At 45.4% G+C, this 21,594-nt stretch overlaps 1 protein-coding gene across 1 annotated transcript in view; it reads right to left on the bottom strand.

Annotated features, from left to right (window-relative positions):
• Positions 1–399: 399 nt before the first annotated feature.
• Positions 400–21,594, bottom strand: part of LOC130856019 (ubiquitin-conjugating enzyme E2 E2) — a 429,172-nt gene continuing 407,977 nt past the window's right edge. Inside the window, exon 6 of the mRNA XM_057740184.1 lies at positions 400–823. Coding sequence (XP_057596167.1) covers positions 768–823 — 56 coding nt within the window. The 3' untranslated portion in view covers positions 400–767. The remainder of the gene's footprint in view (positions 824–21,594) is intronic.

Below are 21,594 nucleotides of genomic sequence, written 5' to 3'. Positions count from 1 at the left end.
CTTTTTTCCTAACAAAGAGATTTTATGACCTAGTATGCATTATGGTTCCAACATGAATTAAGCACAGCTCCAGCTAAATAAGACACATCGGCAGGTAAATAACAATGTCTTGCTGTTACCTAGTTGCTGCTCCATTGGGAAGTTGAAATGCTTGGGTCTTCGGGGTCTTTTGCCTCAACCAAACCATCTGGAACCAGAAAAGCTGGTGAAGCATTCGTCTAAGACGATGGGATGGAGGAGAAACAGAACAAGTCTTGGAGTCAGACCACTTCGTGTTCCCATCTGGGGCTGCACAGGGCACCTGGGCAGGGGCTTGGGGCTGAGTCTGCTGGCCAAGCCCCCTCCATCGGGCTGTATCTACCCAGGGTGGGGGTGGGGAAGTGCCAGGAGCCGCCTTTTCTCTCTAATGTACGTGAAGGCATGCAGGCCACCGGCCGCCCTGTAGTATCGCTACGTCTCAGTGGCAGAGTGAGTTTAGGAGAATGCGTGCGCTCTCTGCCGCTCAGGCTTCTCGTCTGCGATGGTAGAGTCACCGTTCCTCCTTGGCAGGGCTGGTATAAGGTAACCAGGTCACGTGTGTGAGTGGCCTGGTATGCAGTCACGGTCTGGTCCCAGCCTGGAGCTCAGATGGTCATGTGACTGGGGCGAGGGGACTTCTGGCTGAGATGGCCTGCTCCAGCTGCATCTTCTTTCATCTTTGTAGCAAAGCAGAGGGGTGAAGGTCTCTGGAGACAGGCTGAAGTGTGAGCCCCAGTTCTGTTTCTCACTCACAGTGTGACTCGGAGCAAGTCATGGAACAACTCTGGGTCTCCTGTTTCCTCATCTAGAAAACGAGGAGAAATTAATTTCAAAGTGCTGTTGAGAAGAGGAAATGAGATAATCAGCACACCTGGCACATTTTAGGTGCTTGACTAACTCGAGTTCTTTCCTCCTACCCCCCAACTCTAATTCTTCGTTTTATTTGACATTTACCAAACTCCACCCAAAGAGCAGTGTAGCCCTCCCTTCACCAGGGCTCTTTCCAAGTCAAAAAAATTACCGATGGCTTCCCATGTAAATTCTTTCTTGGTTCATTTTGTTTGTTTTTTGGTTTTGTTTTGTGGCTGTATTTTTATTTTTATTTTTTGGCTGCACTGCGCAGCTTGTGGGATCTTAGTTCCCCCACCAGGGACTGAATCCAGGGCCACTGCAGTGAAAGCGCTGAGTCCTAACCACTGGACTGCCAAGGAAGTCCCTCCATGTAAATTCTAAGTGAATCAAATAACCACTTCACAGACTTACTATATCCTGGCAGCCACGTAGATTAACTGGGTGGAAAAGGTAGGAAGAAGACACAGAAAATGGTACTAGATAAAGAGCCCAGAAACCATCCTAAATATATTAGGGGCTTGAGACGTGATAGCAGTGGCCCTACAAATCAGGGATATTAGAACAGCTGTTTATCCCAACAGAAAAAATGGAAATGAAAAAAAAAATAGATCTCTATCTCACCCATCCTGATGGGACTGAAAACCTATATGTGAAAAACAAAGCTTAAAAATATTTGTATAACCTTAGGGACAGGCAAAGATTTCTTAGAGATGACACACAAGAAAGCAGAACTCAAATGAAAAAGTGGATACATCTGAGTTCATTGAAATGAAAAACATCTGTACTAGAGCAGACATCATAAAAGTGTTAAAAGGCTGATGGCAGGCTAGGAGATATTTGCAACAAATAAAAACAGATGCAGGAATATATTCAGAATATGCAAAGAACTATAAATTCATAAGAAAAAGACAACCCAGTAGAAAAATAGCAAAGGACAGGGACAAACAGTGCCTTTAAGAGGATATCGGGATGGACAACATCCCAGGCGAGTGTATGTTCAGCCTCTCATCAGCAGGGAAACGAAGGTTAAACCCCAAAGACTTCCCACTGGGTTAGCGGAAATCAAAAAGTCTGACAAAACCAAGCGAGGGTGGGTGGGAAGGCCGACGTGTTCGGGCTGGGCTGGAGGGAGTGTAAGTCTGTGCAGGGCTTAGCAGAGAGAGCCATTGGGTCATACCCTGAGAAGCTGAATCCAACCAAATCTGGGAAATCGCAGCATCTTTGAAATATGGATAAATTGGAAACCACCTGAACGGCCATCACTTTGGAACTAACTACAGCGGGGAACTTCCGGGGGAGGGGGAAGAGGGAGATGGGGTGGGGTACATGAGGGGAGGTAGGGGAGGTGGGGGAGGGGGAGGGGGAGGGGGCGGGGGACACACAGGCCTGTGTTCACATCGTCACCGGGGCTCTGTGGTGAGTGAAAACAGCAACTCCCAGCAGGAGGTGGGATCCCTGTAAGGGATGACACAGCGGCACCGCGCCCCGGTTGCCATAAGGCACGTCCACGCAGTGAGAGAATAGAAGCAGAGCCAGAGCGCACAGGCTAACCTGTGATCGTGCGCTGTGTGGGGAGGGCGGGGACCAAGGAGGGGGCTTTCCTTTTATCTGTAATGTTTGTTCTGTTGCTTTTAATTATTTAATGACAAGGGTCAGCATTAGTTTGTTCCTTCTAGGTGATGGGTAAAGTAGTGTTGTTACTGTTTATTGTAAAAAATTGTACTAGAAAGTGTTATGTAGAACTATGGAACTTTGAGCCATGAAGATCAAGTTTGAGGCTTGCCTGGCAGGATTTAGAATAGCTCTAGAATTTTAAGTTATTAAAAAATCGATTGGAGGGGAGAAAAGAAGTTGGGTCCTAGAGCCCAAAGGCCCTTCTGTGCTTCTGTGCCAGACGGGTATGTGGTCATCACAAGCTCACATGTTAATGAACGGTTGTTTATTCCAGGAAGGAAGAGCTTTGCTTCCTACACTCTGTGGGCAGCAAATGGTTTCACCAAGTTTCTCTCTCTCCCTTCTTTTCCACAGAGTAATTGAGTCTAGGCCTAAACTCATGTTTCTTTACCCCTAGGAGTTTCTGACCATAGTTTTTACAACAGCTCGTATAAAATTCTTCTACTATTTATTTGACCTCAGAGCTTCTTAAAATGTCATTAGTTTTGACTTACAATTCTTTTATGCTGACTTCCAGCGAGGCTGGGTGGATCCACTAACGCCCCAGCATCCACTCCAGCATCTTCAAGTGCCCGCTGGCTGCCAGTGCTGGGTTCTGTGAACAAGACCTTTCCTTTAAAGGACCCAGGGATCCAACTGTCTGGTCATAGCCAAGGACTCAGATATACAACAGATACAAGAACTTGGTATTAAGGACGTGGATATGCTAACTACATACTTGCTGAGCTTAGAAGCACCATGGAGGATGGAGTGAAAGGCAGGAAACATGAGCCCATCAGGGTGCAGGCAGTGTGGTTCAGAAACCACACGTGAATAGTCACAGCCTCAATCACGTATTTTACGCTTCAGTACATTTGTCATTGACCAGTGATTTGTTTCTATGGAAGATAACACCCAATAATAAAATCCAGAGACTAGGGCCTTTAGCATGTAATTAAATATGTTTAGTTCTATCATACACATCGTTCGGAGTGGGGTTTCTTTAGAGGAGGTGATGCTTAATTTTATTTATTTATTTTTTAAGTTTTAATTTTAGTTGATTTATGATGCTGTGTTAGCTTCAGGTGTACAGTATAGTGATTCAGTTATATATATACTTATATATATATTATATATAAGTATTTATATACTTATATATATTCACTCTTTTTCAGATTCATTTCCTGTGTAGGTTGTTACAGTATATTGAATAGAGGGTGATGCTTAATTTTAGTTTCTCAAAATTTTTTCAGATTGTGTGATATGAGTATCCTAGCAAGATTTTTTTTTTGGCTGCGCCACACAGCTTGTGGGATCTTAATTCCTTGACCAGGGATTGAACCTGCGCCCTTGGCAGTGAAAGTGTGGAGTCCTAACCACTGGACCACCAGGGAATTCCCCCTAACGGTCTTCTTTAATGATTTTTCTCCCTGAGAAAAGGATAATTGCTAAGGGCAAATGCCTTTTCCCACTCCCAGCTCTTAGCAGAGTTCTATTACCTAATCTGCAAAAAATTACATTTTATTTATTAAGAAGATGAAACTTAACGGGTGCATGTTTATTGCATGTCTCTTTGATCATACCCAATGCTTTTAAAGAAAAAAGAAAAACAAGGAAGAATGGGGAAAGAAATATTAAAAGTTACCACGAGCACACCCTTCTTCCTGGAACCTGTCAAGTGATAAAATATAGTAGGTGCGACTGTTCTAACCTACTAAGGCAGCAATTTCATCTCTTTAATACTATATAATATAGCTGTGGCTTGATGCCCGTAAATGCAAGATGTTCAGTTTCTGACTGTGACATATTTAGCTCAGCTCCTCTACCCTGGGCTGGGACCCCCCATCCCCAGCCCCACCCCGAGCAGAGGAGGTGGGATCTTTTTGTGGCTGAGAAAAAGGAACTCTTCCTCCCCACCTCTGAGGGTGCCCCACCTGCAGAAATGGGCAACCCCTCAGGGTCTGTAAGGGCTCCCCCGACTTGGCATCCCCCTCCCCCGGGAACGCCCGCCCATACTCTTTGAGAGGGAAGTTTCACCAGGAGACAAAACTCTTCAGAGGGCAAGTCTTAGAATGAAGTGGTTCTTGGTCTCAGAGGGTCCTGAACTGGTAGGTTTCTCCCAAGTGCTTTCTTACTAAGAACAGTTGGAGTCCTGAGGTCTCCACAAGGTGTACTTAGAAAGGGAAAGGCACAGAGAGCAGGGCCTCCTTTGGTGATAGCATCGTGTCTGCCTGTAAATGTCACCCAGGCTGTGTCCAGAGAGCCTGGGACAAGCCTGCCCTTGCGCAGCACTTCTGGGTTTCCTGTCTGCTTCCTATAGATCGTGCCTGCTTCAAACTGGAACTCAAGGCTCTGACGAGTTAACTGACTCTGCCTGAGGCCACAAAACCCCCAGGATAGAGGCAGGTCTGGACCTCGAGCTCTGACTCCTGGCCCTCTCTGTCTACACCCCCTCACTGTGTCTACTTGGCTCAGGCTGCGTGGGTTTTGGCTGCCGTGGCCAACTGTCCAGAAACTTCTGCTTGAGTGTCCACCTTAGACCACTGCTAACTGGCCTTGGCACGTAGCAGGGGGTGGCAGGGGCTGGGAGGAGGTTTGTCTCACGTCTTTCTGCATTTCCCAATCTGACAGGACAAGCAGTGAGGCAGCTGGGAGTTCGGCAGATGTAGATTTTAATTCTGAAACTGCCACCTACCAGCTGTGTATCTGAGGAACCGCTTGTGTTTCAGTTTTTTCCTTTGCACAAATGGGACTATAAATATCTGCTCAGAATTGTGACAAATAAATTAATGTAGGTGAGTTGCAGGTACATGATAGTCACACTTTTTTCCCCTTTCCTTCCTTTATTACCTCTCCCCAGGCTCCTCTTCTGAATATTTACATTTCTTTCCCATGCACCAAAGGGCAAGGTGGTCTGTACTGGTATGATATTAGTAGATGTCTTAGACAAGTCTAAATAGTAAAAACCTCATTAAACTGGACTCCATTCAGCCTGGGTAGAAGTTTTGGCTGGACTGTCTCTTTGTTTGTCTGTAAAGAGAGGGTTTGCTAAGCTAAAGTGTGTTAGTCAGGAAAGACGAGGCTTTTGCTGCAGTAACAAACAGCCCTGCCTCACAAGAGAGGTTATTTCTCTGGGACATGAAGTCCACTGCAGGTCTCGTGGCTCTTCAAGGCTGCTGCCTCCATCTGGTGACTCTGGGGCCCCACCTGTTCTATCCAGTGGTTATACTAGCTAATCATAGCTTCCACTCTCCCTGCCAAAAGGGTAGAAAGAAACTGGCACTTGCACGGAGGCGGTGCTGCCTCCACCGGGAAACAATTCTCATCTCCTCTGCTCATACCACATTGGCCAAAACTAGCTTTAAGGCCCTATCTGTGTACACAGGGGCCAGGAAGTGCATTTTCTGTGTTCCTGGGGACACGTAGCACTTCCCTGCCGTATCAGGGTGATCAGGAGTTCAGGAAGAACAAAAGATTTTTAAGCAGGTTCAAGTATCTAAAAATCTATTATTTATGTATATAAAAAATTTAAGATACCGGAAACAAACATCAGCAGGTGACTGGATAAAAAACTGTACATCCATATGACAGATATTACTCAGCAATAAAAAGGCATGAACTGTTGATACTTGCGACGGCATGGATAAATCTCAAAACAATTACTCTGAGGAAATAAAACCAAACAAAAGCCAAAGAAAAAGTCATTCATACTGTATAAATGTATTTATTTATTTACTGGCCACATGGCTCGCAGGATCTCAGTTCCCTGACCAGGGATTGAACCTGGGCCATGGCAGTGAAAGCCTGGAATCCTAACCGCTTGACCACCAGGGAACTCCCAATACTGTATGAATTTATTTATTAAAAATACTAGAAAATGCAAACATAGTCACAGCAACAGAAAGCAGATCAGCGGTTGCCTGGTGTCAGGGGTGGACGGAGGGATGGATGACAAAACAGCACAAGGAAAATTTTGGGGGATGACAAAAATGTTATCTTGGTGTGGGACAGGTGTCTACTTGTCCCCAAACTGACCACATTTTACACTTGAATGTGTGTAGTTTGTGTACCTCAATAAAGTTGAAAAAAACGATCTTAAGATACTGCTTCAAAAGTATTTTATGTACTATTTGCTCCCGCAGCGCTGGTCTCTTTTGGGTTTTCGTCCTTTGAATAGCCACAGAATGGAATTTGGTGACATATTGACTAGTCTGTGCACCCCTGCGCACCACTGCCGCGCTCTCTCCTGTTTGCTCTTGATTCACCGCAGAGAGACCAGCATCCAGGGCGTTGCAATGAAGAGAAAAATCGGATTCAGATCCTGGCTCACTGCGTGCTTTCCTGTTTGGCCTTGAGCAACCTTAATGAACTTCTCTGAGTCCTCACATATTCATCCACAGAGTTGTCCTGCGAGGTTGTGTAGTCACCTGTGGGAGCCAGTCAGAGCGGACAAGAAACCTTGGACACCTCCCTCAGGGGACCCGCTACCTTCCGACCACCCTGTTTGAAACTTTACATTAGGGTTATTCCTCTGGTTTTGAAAATAGCTTATCTTCACTGGTTTCCAGGTGGCCCTGTATTAAATGCAAACAAAATTTAAGGGGTTGCCAAAAACTCAGTCATCAAATTATATATATATATATATATATATATATATATATATATATATATATATGTAAAAGATTTGTTTTGATGTGGACCATTTTTAAAGTCTTTATTGAATTTGTTATAGTATTGCTTCTGTGTCATGTGAGGCATGTGGGATCTTAGCTCCATGAGGCAAGTGGGATCTTAGCTGCCCGACCAGGGATCGAACCTGCACCCGCTGCATTGGAAGGTGAAGTCTTAACCATTGGACTGCCAGGGAAGTCCCTCAAATAATATTTTAAAAAATCAAAATTAATACCGAAATCCACGATGAACGCAAAGTCAAACATTTAAATAAAAGATAAGGCTCAGTCCTGTCCCAAGTCCTTTTCAAGCCCTTTCCCCAGTGCTGGCAATTCTCACTTAATTGAATTCCTTCACACCTGAGGTATTAAACATAAATATCCCTGGAATAAATGATTTACATCTCAAGACTTTCAAGTATTTCTTCAAGAGCAAGGCATGAAGGAATTGGAATGAATAAGAATTGCCTGAATTGGAGGAAGGCCAGAAAAAGAATGTGGGACAGCACTGAGATGGTCTTTATTTAGATGTTTGATATTTGATCATCATGGGTTTTTGTATTAAGTTTGATTTTAAAAAATATTTCATAGCTATTGTTTGATGATGGAGATTTTTGTTGTTGTTGTTGTTTTGTTTTAAGATCCCTTAATTTCTATGCCTGAGGTGAGTGTGTCCTAATCCCAGTCTGTCAGAAAGACAAACTGGTCCATCCCAGGTTTGCCTGGTAAGCAGGGTCGCAGAGGAAGGTGATCTGATGTGTGGAGGACACTGCCTTGGAACTAGACCGGTGAATTTTACCTCTTTTTTCCTACCCCTCGCTCGCTGTGTGGACTTCTATGAGCTAGGCTGTGGGTCTGTGTTTTCCAAATTGTAAAATGAACAGGATGCCCACTCCCTGGGATGGGGAGGGAGGAGGATCCCCCAGTAGTGGTTGAGACTGCAGACCCTGGAGCATGGATCCTGGGTTCAGATCCCGGCTCAGCCACTTATCAGTCACGTGACCTCAGTCTTCTTCTCCAAGGTCATCAGAGAGGATGCCAATACTAGGAGGACCAATTCTGTGGACCACATGAGTTAATCATGGAAGGCATGTAGCTGGGGCGTGACACAGAGTCAGCTATCAGTAAATATTCTCCACTCTTCTTGTCACCATGCCGTTGTTCTAAGGATCCAAATTTTCAAGGTCTGTAAAAGCCCCTTTGCAGGCCACAAAATCCTCTGGTTAGCTATGCTGATCACATGGCCTAAAATTGCATCTAAGATTTGATTCTCTCTGCCACTGGCTGAGTTTTGGTCGAGCCCAATTAATTGCAAAGGGTAAGCTCTGAGTCTGAACAGAGGCACACTGATCTCGCATGAAGACAGAGGAAGGTCAGCTTTCTCAAGAAACATCCCCCATGGCCCAAATGCCTTTTTTTCACATCCACTTCTGGCTTTCCCCTCCTTTGAAGACAGCACTTGTAACCTCCTTTGCATAACTGAATCTTCACAGGTTACAGACCCATAAAAGAAAGCAGCTAAAAGGGAACCGCTCTAAGGAAACTGCTTAGAAAAGTAACTGTGAGTTTCGGAGGTGGAGGGCTTTTGTTGATTAGGAACTGAAGCTGAGTGTTTGAAAATGTAAAAGGACGCTCAGGTGCTTGTTTTTGGGGTTTTTGTTTTTTAGGTAATTTGTGCATTTCCATTAATAGAAAGGGGAAAAAAAGGCAGTGAGGCTTTCCTGGGTCCAACTCCTCTCTTGAAAAATAACTCTTGGACTAGAACTTATAATTCAATCTCTATCAATTTCTATTTCCCCATGAAGGGACTGGGAGCTAAAAACTCAGGAACAGTAAGGAGAATTTCTTAGGGCAGAAATAAAAATGATAGACACAGAGACTGCATCCCATTATACAAACACATATGGGGAGATTTAGTAAGTGAAGACCTCTTAAAGATTGATTCTACTTTATCTGGTAGACATTAGAGAAACTTAAGTTTGAATTCGAATTCCTAATTCCTTGGGAGAGTAGCAACATTAATTTTTTATTTTATTTTTTTTACTGAAATATAGTTGATTTACAATGTTGTGTTAATTTCTGCTGTACAGCAAAGTGACTCGGTTATATATATATTCTTCTTTATATTCTTTTCCATTATGGTTTGTCCTAGGATATTGAATATAGTTTTCTGTGCTATACAGTAGGACCTTGTTGTTTATCCATTCTATGTAACAACAATTTGCATCTACTAACCTCAACCTCCCAGTCCATCTTTCCCCCATCCTCCCTCCCCCTTGGCAGCCATCAGTCTGTTCTCTATGTCTGTGTGTCTGTTTCTGCTTTGCAGGTAGGTTCACCTGTATCCTGTTTTCGATTCCACATATAAGGGCTATCATATGGTATTTTAATTTTTTAATTGAAGTATAGTTGATTTACAATGTTGTGTTAATTTCACATATATAGATATTCTTTTCCATTGTAGTTTATTACAAATATTGAGTATAGTTCCCCATGCTAAACAGTAGGACCTTGTTGCTTATTTTATATACAGTAGTTTGTATCTGTTAATCTCAAACTCCTAATTTATCCCTGGCGCCCTTTCCCCTTTGGTAACCATACATTTGTTTTCTTTGTCTGTGAGCCTGTTTCTGTTTTGTAAATAAGTTCATTTAACATTTATTTTAAAAACAATATCCCCTTGACTGTTTTATCCAAGTGAAGGCAGACAAGCATAAGCTTTCCCTTCCCCCCAGGCAGTGGCGCCCCCCCAGTGCTCCTGGGACCCCCGACTCCCACTGAGGGCCCCCTCCCCAGGGCAGGAGCAGCGGGCAAAAGGGGCCACCACGGAGCGGTGATGGGACTGGACCAGTGCGTCCAGAGAACACTCTAGAGAAAGCTGCTATGTGGGGCTCCCCTACTGCCTCCCCCTTGTTCCCCCTACAAGATCAATGCCTAACAAACCCAAGGTCGTCAGTGAATCACTGAAGGGTCATGCATAACTGGAGAGAACTGCCTCAAAGGAGAAAAGCATTTAAACAGGATACTTCGTATGAGTGTTCCCAGGGCCCAAGGGAAAAGGGAAAAAACTCAAACCCTTCCGCAAGTTTCCACGTGGGTGGAGGGGAGTTGATGGCATTGTTCTGCTGCCTTAGGTTCACCCTTCACTTCTTCTCTTTACTTGGCCTCTGCACAAACCCTCCTGCTGCCACCCTCCTCAGGAAGGAAACCCCACCTGCCACCTCAGGAGCTGGTCTGGTCTGGATCTGTGCAAACACAGGACAGCCCTTTCCCACAGTTGGGGTGCTGTCTGGAACACTGCAGAGAGCACTGTGGACCACACTCAAGTTCTCCCTGGCTGTGAGGGCATCTTATACTTCATTATGCCTTCTGGATTTTGTTGTATGGCTCTGCGGTGAACAAGATGTACCTTGTCATCAAAATGTAAATACTGAATGTTGACTCAACCCAAACTTGTGATGTCACTAAGTCCGGAAGCCAGGAGAAGGAGCAGCTGAGTGTGAGTGGGGGGTGGGGTGGGGGGGAAGGGAGGTGTGAGCACGCTAAATCCTCATTTTCTGCACTAAGGAAAAAAATAGATGATATCTAAAATGGAAAAATCAAGACATAACAATATCGGACTTCCCTGGTGGCGCCGTGGTTAAGAGTCCATCTGCCAATGCAGGGGACACGGGTTCGATCCCTGGTCCTGGAAGCTCCCACATGCCGTGGTGGAACTAAGCCCACACACTACAACTACTGAGCCTGCATGTTGCAGCTACTGAAGCCCTTGCGCCTAGAGCCTGTGCTCTGCAACAAAAGAAGCCACCACACTGAGAAACCCACACACTGCAAAGAAGAGTAGCCCCTGCTCCCTGCAACTAGAGAAAGCCTGCATGCAGCAGTGAAGACCCAATGCAGCCATAAATAAATAAATAATAAATAAATAAAAATAAACAAATAAATAAAAGGAATTGTTAAAAAAAATAATATCAACACATGATGAGGAATTGAAGTATAAACAGCAGAAGAAGTAGCTAGAAGATTTGAAAACGGTTGCCTCTGAAGAGCATCTTTAGAGACCAGGAGAATATGGTGGGAGACTGCTGGTCCATGATTGAACTCTTAACACCAAACACATCTGTGCTTTGGAAAACAATGAATGTGAATGAAAAACAAAGCCATCCCTTCCTCTCAAAGGTCACCTCTGAGCCAAACAAAACCTTGAAGTGACCCCTTGCCTACGTCCAATTCACAGACAGGTTGTGTATCCATTTCTATCTCAAGTTAGTTGGGGGCAAAGGGGTAACGGGTTTGGTCACCTTGTTGGTGGGGGGGCATTCCCTGGTGGCTCATCATAACATCTTCTTGGGAGTGGAAATGACAAAGGATTTATCACCATTTGTCTTGGTATGAGCTGGTATCCATTATGCTCTGAAGAACAGCGACGTTGCTTATAACAAAACGTACATGTGGAGTCAGTACAATATCAGAAGCTTCCTGATCAGGATAGAGAAGGCTGTCCTCACCTGGAGTGTTTCCAGGGGGTTGGTCATGGGGTCTTGGAAGGGTTCCGGCCATCACGGGTGGGAGACTAGGACAGCTGCCCTCCCAATTCCGTCCAGGTCTCAGATCTTAAGTTGTTTGAGAAAAAGGTCTTGACTTTGGTTGATCATACTGCTGCATTCACATCCTTTCATCCAAAGCATGAGAATTCACGGATGTTCAGCATCTACTCCCCACTCACACCCTTCCCACAGGTAGGGGACATTTGTCAACTGTGATAAGATAATATTGGAAGCCACTACCCAGCGTGTATTTGTCTTATGCAGTCATCATTACCACCTATTTTAAAAAACAGGGGGAAAGTACTGATGTCACCCTGAAAGCTAGTAATAAATCTGCCGGATTTGGCTTGAGTGTGATTTGTGAAAGTATACTGATGCTCTGAAGAACCTGGTTCCACAGGAAATGGCCCAGCTCTGAACTCAAGGAGGAAGCATGAAAAGTCAAAGACAAGTTTTTGAGTAAGTTTGGTGTGTCTGAGCTGTTCTTACAGCATTTGAAATATGTGAATCAGCGATCCCAGTGAAAAGCCAGATTAATTGCAGGGTGTGGAGCCAAGAGTCAGACCTTGGTTCCCAGCCCAGCTCAGCCTCACAGGCTCTGCAACCTTGGGCAAGTTACTTAACCCCTTTGGATATCAGCTTCCTCATCCCTAAAATGGGCATCACATTTGGAGCAGCTGGATACTTTCAGTGTAACAGAAAATCCAACCAAATTGACTTTAAGCGTAAGAAAGTTGACGGGCTCATGCACCAGGGAGTCTGCAGACTGCAAGGCTTCAGGGCAGCTGGAGGATACCTCCGTGCTGTCCTCAAGGACCGGGGTCTTTCTGACTCTACACTGCTGTCCACAGTGCTGATTTCATTCCAATGGGGTTCCTCTCGGAGTCCCAGGATGCCAGCCAGAGCAATCAGGCCTCCTGGTTTTTCTTGTTCACATCCAGCTGAAGATAGAAAACAGCTTTTCCTGGGGCTTTGTCTCTAGCTTAAGGAAAACAAGAATTCCAGAAGCCCCAGGAATCTGCCCCTGAATCCCACTGAGACAAATTGGTCATAAGCCCATTTCTGAACCCGTCACTGCCAAGGGGATGAGATTACTCTGATTTGCTTGGATCAGTCGGGACCCCTGAAGGATCTGGCTTCCACACCCCAATCCTACAGCTGCTACACAGCAGGGGGCAATGGAGAAAGGCCCCAATGCCTGTAATAACATCTCCGTCACCCACAAGGTCACTGGGAGGGGTGTACAACAGGACACTGAGAGCTACTGGTAGGGGGAAAAACAGCCAAAGTTACTTCTGTTCCAATTATACAGTTCAGCCCCCAAAGAAAATGTAAATGCTCTTCTGGGTGGGAGTGATGAACTATGTCATTTGTATGGAATGGCTCACCAGGCTGAGCTATTTAGGAAGCCTTCCAGGCCACCTCAGTCCCTGAGAGGTGACTGCCCGAGGCACTGGGGAAGATGCTGTTGGAGGCATAGCGGGGTCCAGGTTGAACTGCCCCACACTGAGTCTGCATGGAGTTGAAGCGCCAGCGGTGGGGGCTGACCTGACTTCTTTCTCTCTAAGTCCCCTAACAGGGGTGGCCCCAGCTCTGGTCAACAAGATGTAATAGAAGGCGGCTGCCAGGCTGCTGGGAAAGTTTGTGCATCCTTGTTGGAAATATTGCATCTCATCCTCGCCCTGCTGAATGCAGATGCTGCAGTGGCTGCAACACCTCTAGGCTGTGAAGGGGTACCCCCAGCATAGCAGCAAACCCAGCCCTGATGCCAAGAGATGCCCACCTAGTTCAAACCCTATTTGGGTTGAGCCATAATGGTGGCCTTGAAAACCCACCGTGAGGTCTCCTGTTGCAGGGGGCATCACAGACGTCTCTGCTACTTCCCTTCTGGGTCCTTCACCCCATTTATGATGAGACAGGCTGGGACTTGGGACCTGGGACCCTTTGCTGCAATCATTGCACCTGGACAAACATCTCCTCGAGCAACAAAATACAAAGAAACTATAAGGGACTGAAAATAACAGTGTGCATGCTGCAGTGGGAGCAAATTATGGACAACAAGATACAAAAAGACCAAAGAGACCAACTGCCTCTTCTGAAGAGCGAGGAGCAAAAGCAAGGGGTCGAGAGCAAAGGCAGGGTACTGTGCATGTCCCCTGCACTCAACAGCATGAAAGGGATGGACAGATCACCTAAACCATCCCTCTGGCCTGAACCCTAGACCCACCCCCACCCTCACCCCCATGTAAGGAGCCAGATCCCCCTGAAGAGTGATCAAGGGAAACTGTTACTTGTGCTCACTCCCCTCTGCTGCAGCAGGGACCCCAATAAAGCCTTGCCTGAGTTTCTTGTCTAGCCTCTGATCAATTTCTGCTGATTAAGGAGGCCAGCTGGTCAGTAACAATGCCAGGCCACGCTTCCTGCAGGGCTGGCGGGTCTCATTCCTGTGGTGGGTGGGCAGTCTCCCAGGGCAATGCTGGATCGGGGAATCCCCCATCACCCTGACCGAGTTTGGCTTGGACCTGCTTGGACCAGTCTGAGGCTTCCTACAGGAAAGCATGAATCCAGGGAGCTGCAAGGATGTTCCCTCGGGGACAGCCGAGGAGCCGTAGTGTGGGGCGTCTGTGGAGGTGGCGTGGGTGCAACGGGGGTCATTGAGAAGGATTGGGGGTGGGGGGTGGGGGGTGGGGGGTGGGGGGGACCCACCCCAGTCAGAAGGCTGTGCCTTCACACAGGTGAGATTCAGGTGTGAACAGCCAGGCAGCCCCCTTTCCTAGAATCGGCTGCCTCAAGTGGAGATCAAGCACCCAGGGCCCAGGAAAGAGCGACTGCAGCCTCTCTGAGCGCCTACGCTAACCCAGGCACAGGGAGAATCCTCTTTCAAACACACACGGTGCCTGGGAAGAAAGAAAAGCAACTCCTACCTAAGCAGTAACTGTTGCTAATTCTGTCCCAGACATTATGTATTCAACAGAAAGAACCTTAACAACCAGGAGTGTTGTGAGGTTCTCCAAAGCGTAGAAATTCAATCGATCTCCCCCAGCTAGAGCAACAGGGCCCTCCTGTTTGATGTGCAAATTATAGCCAGAGTGTTCATTACACCGAAGGGGGAATTTACAAGCTGCCGATGTGTGTCTGAGAGCGTCAAGTGAGAAGCAATTTGAACACACGTGTACACTTAAAGCTATTTCCAATGTCTTCCGGAAATAGAAACACCTATAAAAACTCAGTTTAAGATCACAAAAACTTTAAAAGCCCTACCCTGGATATTGGAAGCTTCCACCTCTTCTGGATACGGCAATTATACAACTTCCTCCACGGTAAATCACAAGGAACAGAGTCAAGCTGGTGAATCACACTCCTTTTGCAAACGACATAAATTGCTGTCATGACAAGACATAAATTACCATAAAAACTTCCAGTCCCCAAATTCCAAAGCGCTGTCATGATAGAATGTGCATGTCTCTTTTCCCACCTGCTATTCACAGAACTCAGCTTCCACAACTGGGATTCAGATGGAAACCAAGGCTTAGCCCTCTACCCAGGAGGCACGTGGGGCCAGGGTGGCCAGCTCTACTAATTTTCCAAGAGAAACCGGAAATCCTCTTTTTTGGGGGGAGTTGATAAGCATTTAAACATTTTTAAAGTTTATATTAGAGTACTGTTGATTTACAATGTCGTGTTAGTTTCAGGTGTAAGCAAAGTGATTCAGTTATATGTATTCATACACCTATTCTTTTTCAGATTCTTTTCCCATATACGTGATTATGGAGTAAAATCTGTTTTTCAATGTTGGCAAATAATTACAGTTTCTATAAGAATACAGTGGGTTCCACAGGGCTGGGCTGAGTCTCCCCTGTGTGACCCCTGTTTGGGTCTCAGAAACGGGGGCAAATCAGCATGTTTACACCTGCCCAGGTGCCTCCAGCAGTGCTCCTGGTGGGAGGGCTTCACATGACTCTGCAGGTTCTGGTTTCACTGGTTCCCTCCGGCTCAGGCTTTCCCCTTCGCATTCCTTTGCTCAGGCTGCCTTGACAAAATACCACGTACCTTGTGGCCTAAACAACAGAAATGTCTTATCTCAGAGTTTTGGAGGCTGGAGGTCCACGAGGCCTCTCTCCTTGGCTTCAGATGGCCACCTTCTTGCTTCCTGGTGACCCTCTGTGTGTCCTCATCCTTCTCTTGGAAGGCCAGCCTTCGGTGGAATGGTCCACCCGAATGGCCTCATTGTAACTTAATGACTTCCTTATGATTATTATTTACATTTCTCTCTCCAACTGAACTAAGGTCTTCTGTTTTTAAGTTGAAATATACTTGATTTACAATATATAGTGTCAGGTGTACAGCACAGTGATTCAATATTTGTATAGATTATACGCCCTTAAAAGTTATTACAAAATAATGACTGTATTCCCTGTGCTATATAATATATCCTTATAGCTTATCTATTTTATACATAATAGTTTGTACCTCTTAATCCCCTCTCCCTCCCCTGCCCCTCCCCCTTCTCTCTCACTGGTAACCACTGGCTTGTTCTCTATATCTGTCTGTTTGTTTTTTGTTATACTCATTAGCTGGTTGAATTTTTTAGATTCAACATATCAGTGATATAATACAATATTTGTCTTTCTATGTCTGACGTTTCACTAAGCATAATACAGTCCAAGTCCATCCATGTTGCTGAAAATGGCAAAATTTCATCCTTTTTAATGGCTGAGTAATATTCCATCGTATATATGTACCACATCTTCTTTATCAATTCATCTCTTGATGGACACTTCAGTTACTTCCATGTCCAGGCTATTGTAAATACTGCTGCTATGAACATTAAGGTACATGTATCTTGTCTACTTATGGTTTTCTCTGGATATATGCTGAGGAGTGGGATTGCTGAATCATATGTTGGGAGTGTTTAGTTTAGGTTTTTAAAATTAATTAATTAATTAATTATTTGTATTATTTTATTTTGTCTGTGCTGAGTCAGTTGCGGCACGTGGGATCTTCATTGCAGCATGCAGGATCTTTTCTAGTTGCGGCATGCAGATTCTTAGTTTCGGCTTGTGGGATCTAGTTTCCCAAACAGGGATCAAACCCGGGCCCCCTGCATTGGAGAGCTCGGAGTCTTATGCGCTGGCCTGCCAGGGGGTCCTGGGAGTGTTAGTTTTTTAAAGTGAAAACCAAGACTCGGAGAGATTGCTAACTTACTCCAAGGTGAAACACTGGTAGACTTCAAGTGAGGCTGGGTGAGTCTTGGTGGCAATACTGCATCAAGTCAGGCCTTCTTGGTGTCTGCATAGTGTGCTGGGAAGGAGTGTGAGGGGTCAGGTGGGTGTGCAATGCCCTGAGGGTCAGGCCTTGTCTTATGCATCCTTGTAGGTCCTGCAACACCTTGGTCATCAGTGTGTGTTAAGTCGCACTGACTCTCAATCTGTGTCTGAAACACTGATGTGGGTGGAGAGACCTGGGTTCACATTCTGGGTCTCCTAGTCCCCGGCTGTGTGATGCTGGGCAGATCAGTAAATAAAGCCTCCGTTTCCTCGTGTTCACAATAAGACTATTAACACTCTTACTACAACGACTACCACTACTTCAAAGCATTGTGCGAAGATAAAATTTAGAAAGGGAACGTGAAAACCCTATCAACTGAAAACTCAAAAGCTGGTGTTACTCTTATGGGATGTCCTGCTTCCTGTCTTGCATTTCTTTATCATTTCAGGACATAATGTGTCTGACTTAATGCAGGGAAGAGGCCTCCACAGGAAGCTGGGAGAGTTGGGTTTTAGTTTTATCTCTACCACTTATAGACCCTGGGACTTGGGAAGAAAATCTCTTAATTTTCTTGCATCTCAGTTTCCCTGGGGGTTATAATCTCAGCATTCTATGGTTTTCTACAAGGGCGTTGCTTCTGCAAGTTTTACAGAAGGCATTAAGGGACAGCTGCCTGATCACCTTGGCTGAGATGCATATGGCTGTGGAAATGGGCAAAATCATTAAAATTATTTTCAATAAACTGTAGTTACAGCTACATACCACACTCCTATATAGGTATAAAAAAAGACAGGTAAAAAAAAAGACTGGAAACTCTGAATGGAAATATATTAAAGTACACCATTAGAGTTATATTGATATTTTAAAAAATTAATTTACAACTTATCAGACTCATGCACTCCTATCCCAGTGGAACAAGTATGGCATAGGTTATTAAATACGGTGGTTTTATTTTCCCCAGAGAAAACTAAACAGGACTAGTTTTTTTTTTTAACATGATAACTGTTTAAGTAGAAAATTATCTATTTTAAAATGTTACATTTGAGTGCCTTTAGATTTCAAATTGTCTTCTTCCTGGAACTGAAACTTCAAAATTGTTGCTGATATGAGGGGATGTCTTAATTCAGCTCTTGGCCTACTGGGGCCTGTGTATTGGGAAAGAAAATGCATTCCTTTGAGAATATGAAGCTTGCTCTGACCCTGCTGAGTTATGAATAATTTGTGCTATCCAGAAACAGTACTCAATTTAAAAATACCATTTTAAAGACATCATTTGTTGTTTGACTACCATTTCCTATTTCATACAAAAATTGGAAAACTAGAATAGCAAGCTCTATTCTCCCGGGACTTTTACCCTCATTTGTTTGATGTCTCCTTCCAATTTGAAAATGCTGTATGTCACATATTCATGGTATAAAATGAAAGTGAGCTACCAACATGCTGTTGGATAACTTTGAGGGGGGAGGAAGAGAAAATACATGACATCATTTGAAATCTTAAGAAGCAACCAGCGTTTGCAATGAGCACTGCTGTTTTTAGGTACCGTCCACAGGTTGTTATTTCCCATCCGTTCTCAGCTCTCAGTCCTCCTACATGGAGTGGTAAAGGGCTCATCAATCTGATGAAATACAGGGGTAAAGAAAGAATCCGTGTAGGGCAGGACTTCCAGAATGGTGAAGTTAGGCGCTCAGCAGACCCTCTCTCCAGCAGAACAATTTAACTGGTGAAAATTACAAAAAAGCAATCATTTAACGTCTCTATAAATTGCTCAAAGGGCATATAGCAAATGAAGAAAAAGTCATTCAAGAAAATCCATTAAACCTTAGAAAGGACAGTGAGTGTCTGTGGCATCTGAGTGCACCCAGCTTCCTTACCAGCTCTGTAGTAGGGAGGGCTCCATGAGGCCTTCTGCTCTGGGTGGGCTCCAGCTCCCAGTCTGAGGCTATGGTTTCACCTCGGAGGGGCAGGCTCAGGCCTTCCACTCCCATGTTGCACAAGCTTTCCTCTGGACAGTACAGCCAAGAGCGTCAGAATCCCTTTCCCCACCAGCGCCACTTGCTCCTGGGGTAGAAGCTCTCCTCCAGATGAATATACTGGGGGTCCCTGTCACCCCACCCCAGCCCAGCTCGTGAATGAATAGGGTGGAGGGTCCATGCTGCAAGGAATAAGCCAAGAAGACTAGGGCTTCCAAGGTTCTGCACACAGTTGTAAAGAGGAGGCGCTTATCCCTCTGGGAAAAGTGGGCCCCTGACCCTAGCGCTGTGCAGTGGTGCAGGGGATCACTCGGGGGTGGAGGGGGTGGGGAAGGCAGGCCTGAGGACAAAGAGCTCAGAGCTGTAATGAGAGGACTGACTTTATCTGGAGCAGAGTGGAGGACTCCACGCCTAAGAGTGTCGTGAACAGCAATGGCGGTCTTGGATGAAATGAAGAGGCTGGTAACTCTGACATAAGAAAAGCAGCAGAACAGCCAGAAGTTTAACAGGAGCAGGAAGAGAGCCCTCCTAGGAGCACAATCAACTCTGTGTGCATGCTCTAGGCCCAAGGGGCTGGGGGCTTGGGTGGCGATCAGAGTGGGATGTGGAGCTGAGCGTCCCCCAAGTCTCGAACAGACTCAGCCACACAGGGAGATTTCACTGACTCAAGAGGCTTAAACCCAGCCTCTAACCAAACACTGGTGACTGAAAATGAAGTCATCCTGAGGTAGGCGGTAGATGGGCGCCTGGGCCAGACAGCTGGTATCTGTCAAGTGGAGTAAAACTGAAGCTTTGTTCTCACCCAGACACTCCAAGGACAAAGCTAGTGGCAGAAGCTGAGCTCTGCTGGAGTAAAGACATAAGATGACCACTCTTGAGTTCAGGGAGACTTCTCCAACTGTACCGGCACAGAAAGACTCCTTGAGGGTAAAAATGCATGGGGCGCTACCCCGTAATAGGTGATGCCAAGAGCTCTGCAGGCCTCTGCGGTGGGACCCAACTTAGCAAAAAGGTGCGCACACATCTTGGGGATGGTCGTAGGGCAGGGCAGGTGTGAAGCAAGAAACAAGATAATTGGGCAAAGGTAAACAAAGACCCAGAAGGACTGTCCTATACAAGGGATTTAAATCACCCCTTTACAGCGCTCCTCATTCAGGATGCCCACACTCCTCTCCAGGTGTGTATTTCCGTCTTGCTTCTAACTTAAGTAAATAAACTACTTCTCTGTGTTCTCCCATATATTGTGCTGTGTCTCTAATAATAAACTTTGTACCTGTTTTTGCAGTTTTTGCCTCCTTGAAACATTCTTGCTTTCAAACGGGGCAAGAGCCAGGAAACTTTGCTTCTAGCTGCAAGGCCCTGGTGGACTGGCAGCTAGGTTCCATCCCTGGGCAGGGAAATAAGATCCTGCTTTAAGACTGCTGTCCCTCTGAGAACAATTGGACACAAGGGCAAATCCTAGGGAGCCAGGCTTAGAAACATGATCTCAGTTGCCCTGGCAGCCTGGAAGACTGTGTGATGTCCAAGGCTGAGCACTGGGGCAGCAGTCAGAGAGGAGCAGTCAGAGGACTCCAGGATACTCCCAAACTGTGACAGCAACTCCCAGACACACACGAACCACTGTACGGGGTCAAAACCTGACCGGCTCGGGGGGCTCCAGCACAGCTTTGACCAATAACTGGCTTATCCACAGCAGAAGCAGTTCCTTGAGGACCAGGCCAAAAGAGAAGAGCAAGGTGGCGGAAGGCTGAACAAGACCTGAGAGGTTGACACCGTGGGGAGCTAGACTTCACAGGATTATTTCAGTCCAGTCACTAAAGAAACCAACCACCCAGCAAACAACAGCAACAACAACTACAGGGGTGGAGTGGGGTGTGTGTGTGTGTGTGTGTGTGTGTGTGAGAGAATATCCAAAGTTGCTACAAAATACTATCTAAAATGTTCAGTTTTCCACAACAATAAATTACAAGACATGCAAAGAATCAGAAGTGTGACCCACACACAAGAAAAAAAAGCAAACAGTAGAGATTGCCTTTACAGGGGTCCAGATAATGGATCTAGCAGACAAGACATCAGAACAGCTATTATAAATATTATGTTCAAAGAACTAAAGAAAACTATGCTTAAAGCACTAAAGTAAGGTATGATGACAATGTCTCATCAAAGAAAATACAGTAGTCCTGCACACACACCGCAACCCCCCACCCCCACCCTCCCACCTCGTGATTTCACTTTCCGTGGTTTGTTACTTACGGGCAACTGCAGTTTGAAAATAGTAAATGGAAAATTCCAGAAATAAACATTTCATACGTTTTAAACTGAGTGCCATTTTGAGTGGCCTCATGAAATCTCACACTGTCCTGCTCCGTTTCACCCAGGATGTGACTTATCCCTTTGCATAGGGTATCCATGCTGTATATGCTACTCACACTTTAGTATAGGAGAAGACATTGTATATACAGGGTTCAGTTCTATCCTCAGTTTCAGGTGTCTGCTGGGGGGTCTTGTAACATATTCTCCATGAATAAAGTGAGACTACTGTATCAATAAAGAGATAACTCTTAAATAAAAAGAACAAAATAGAAACCCTGAACTAAAAAGTACAAACTGCAA

This window comes from Hippopotamus amphibius, chromosome 6, assembly GCF_030028045.1.
Source record: "Hippopotamus amphibius kiboko isolate mHipAmp2 chromosome 6, mHipAmp2.hap2, whole genome shotgun sequence".
NCBI lineage: Eukaryota > Metazoa > Chordata > Mammalia > Artiodactyla > Hippopotamidae > Hippopotamus > Hippopotamus amphibius.
Note: the sequence above shows the minus strand (reverse complement) of the source record. Positions and strands in the feature narration are given on the sequence as shown.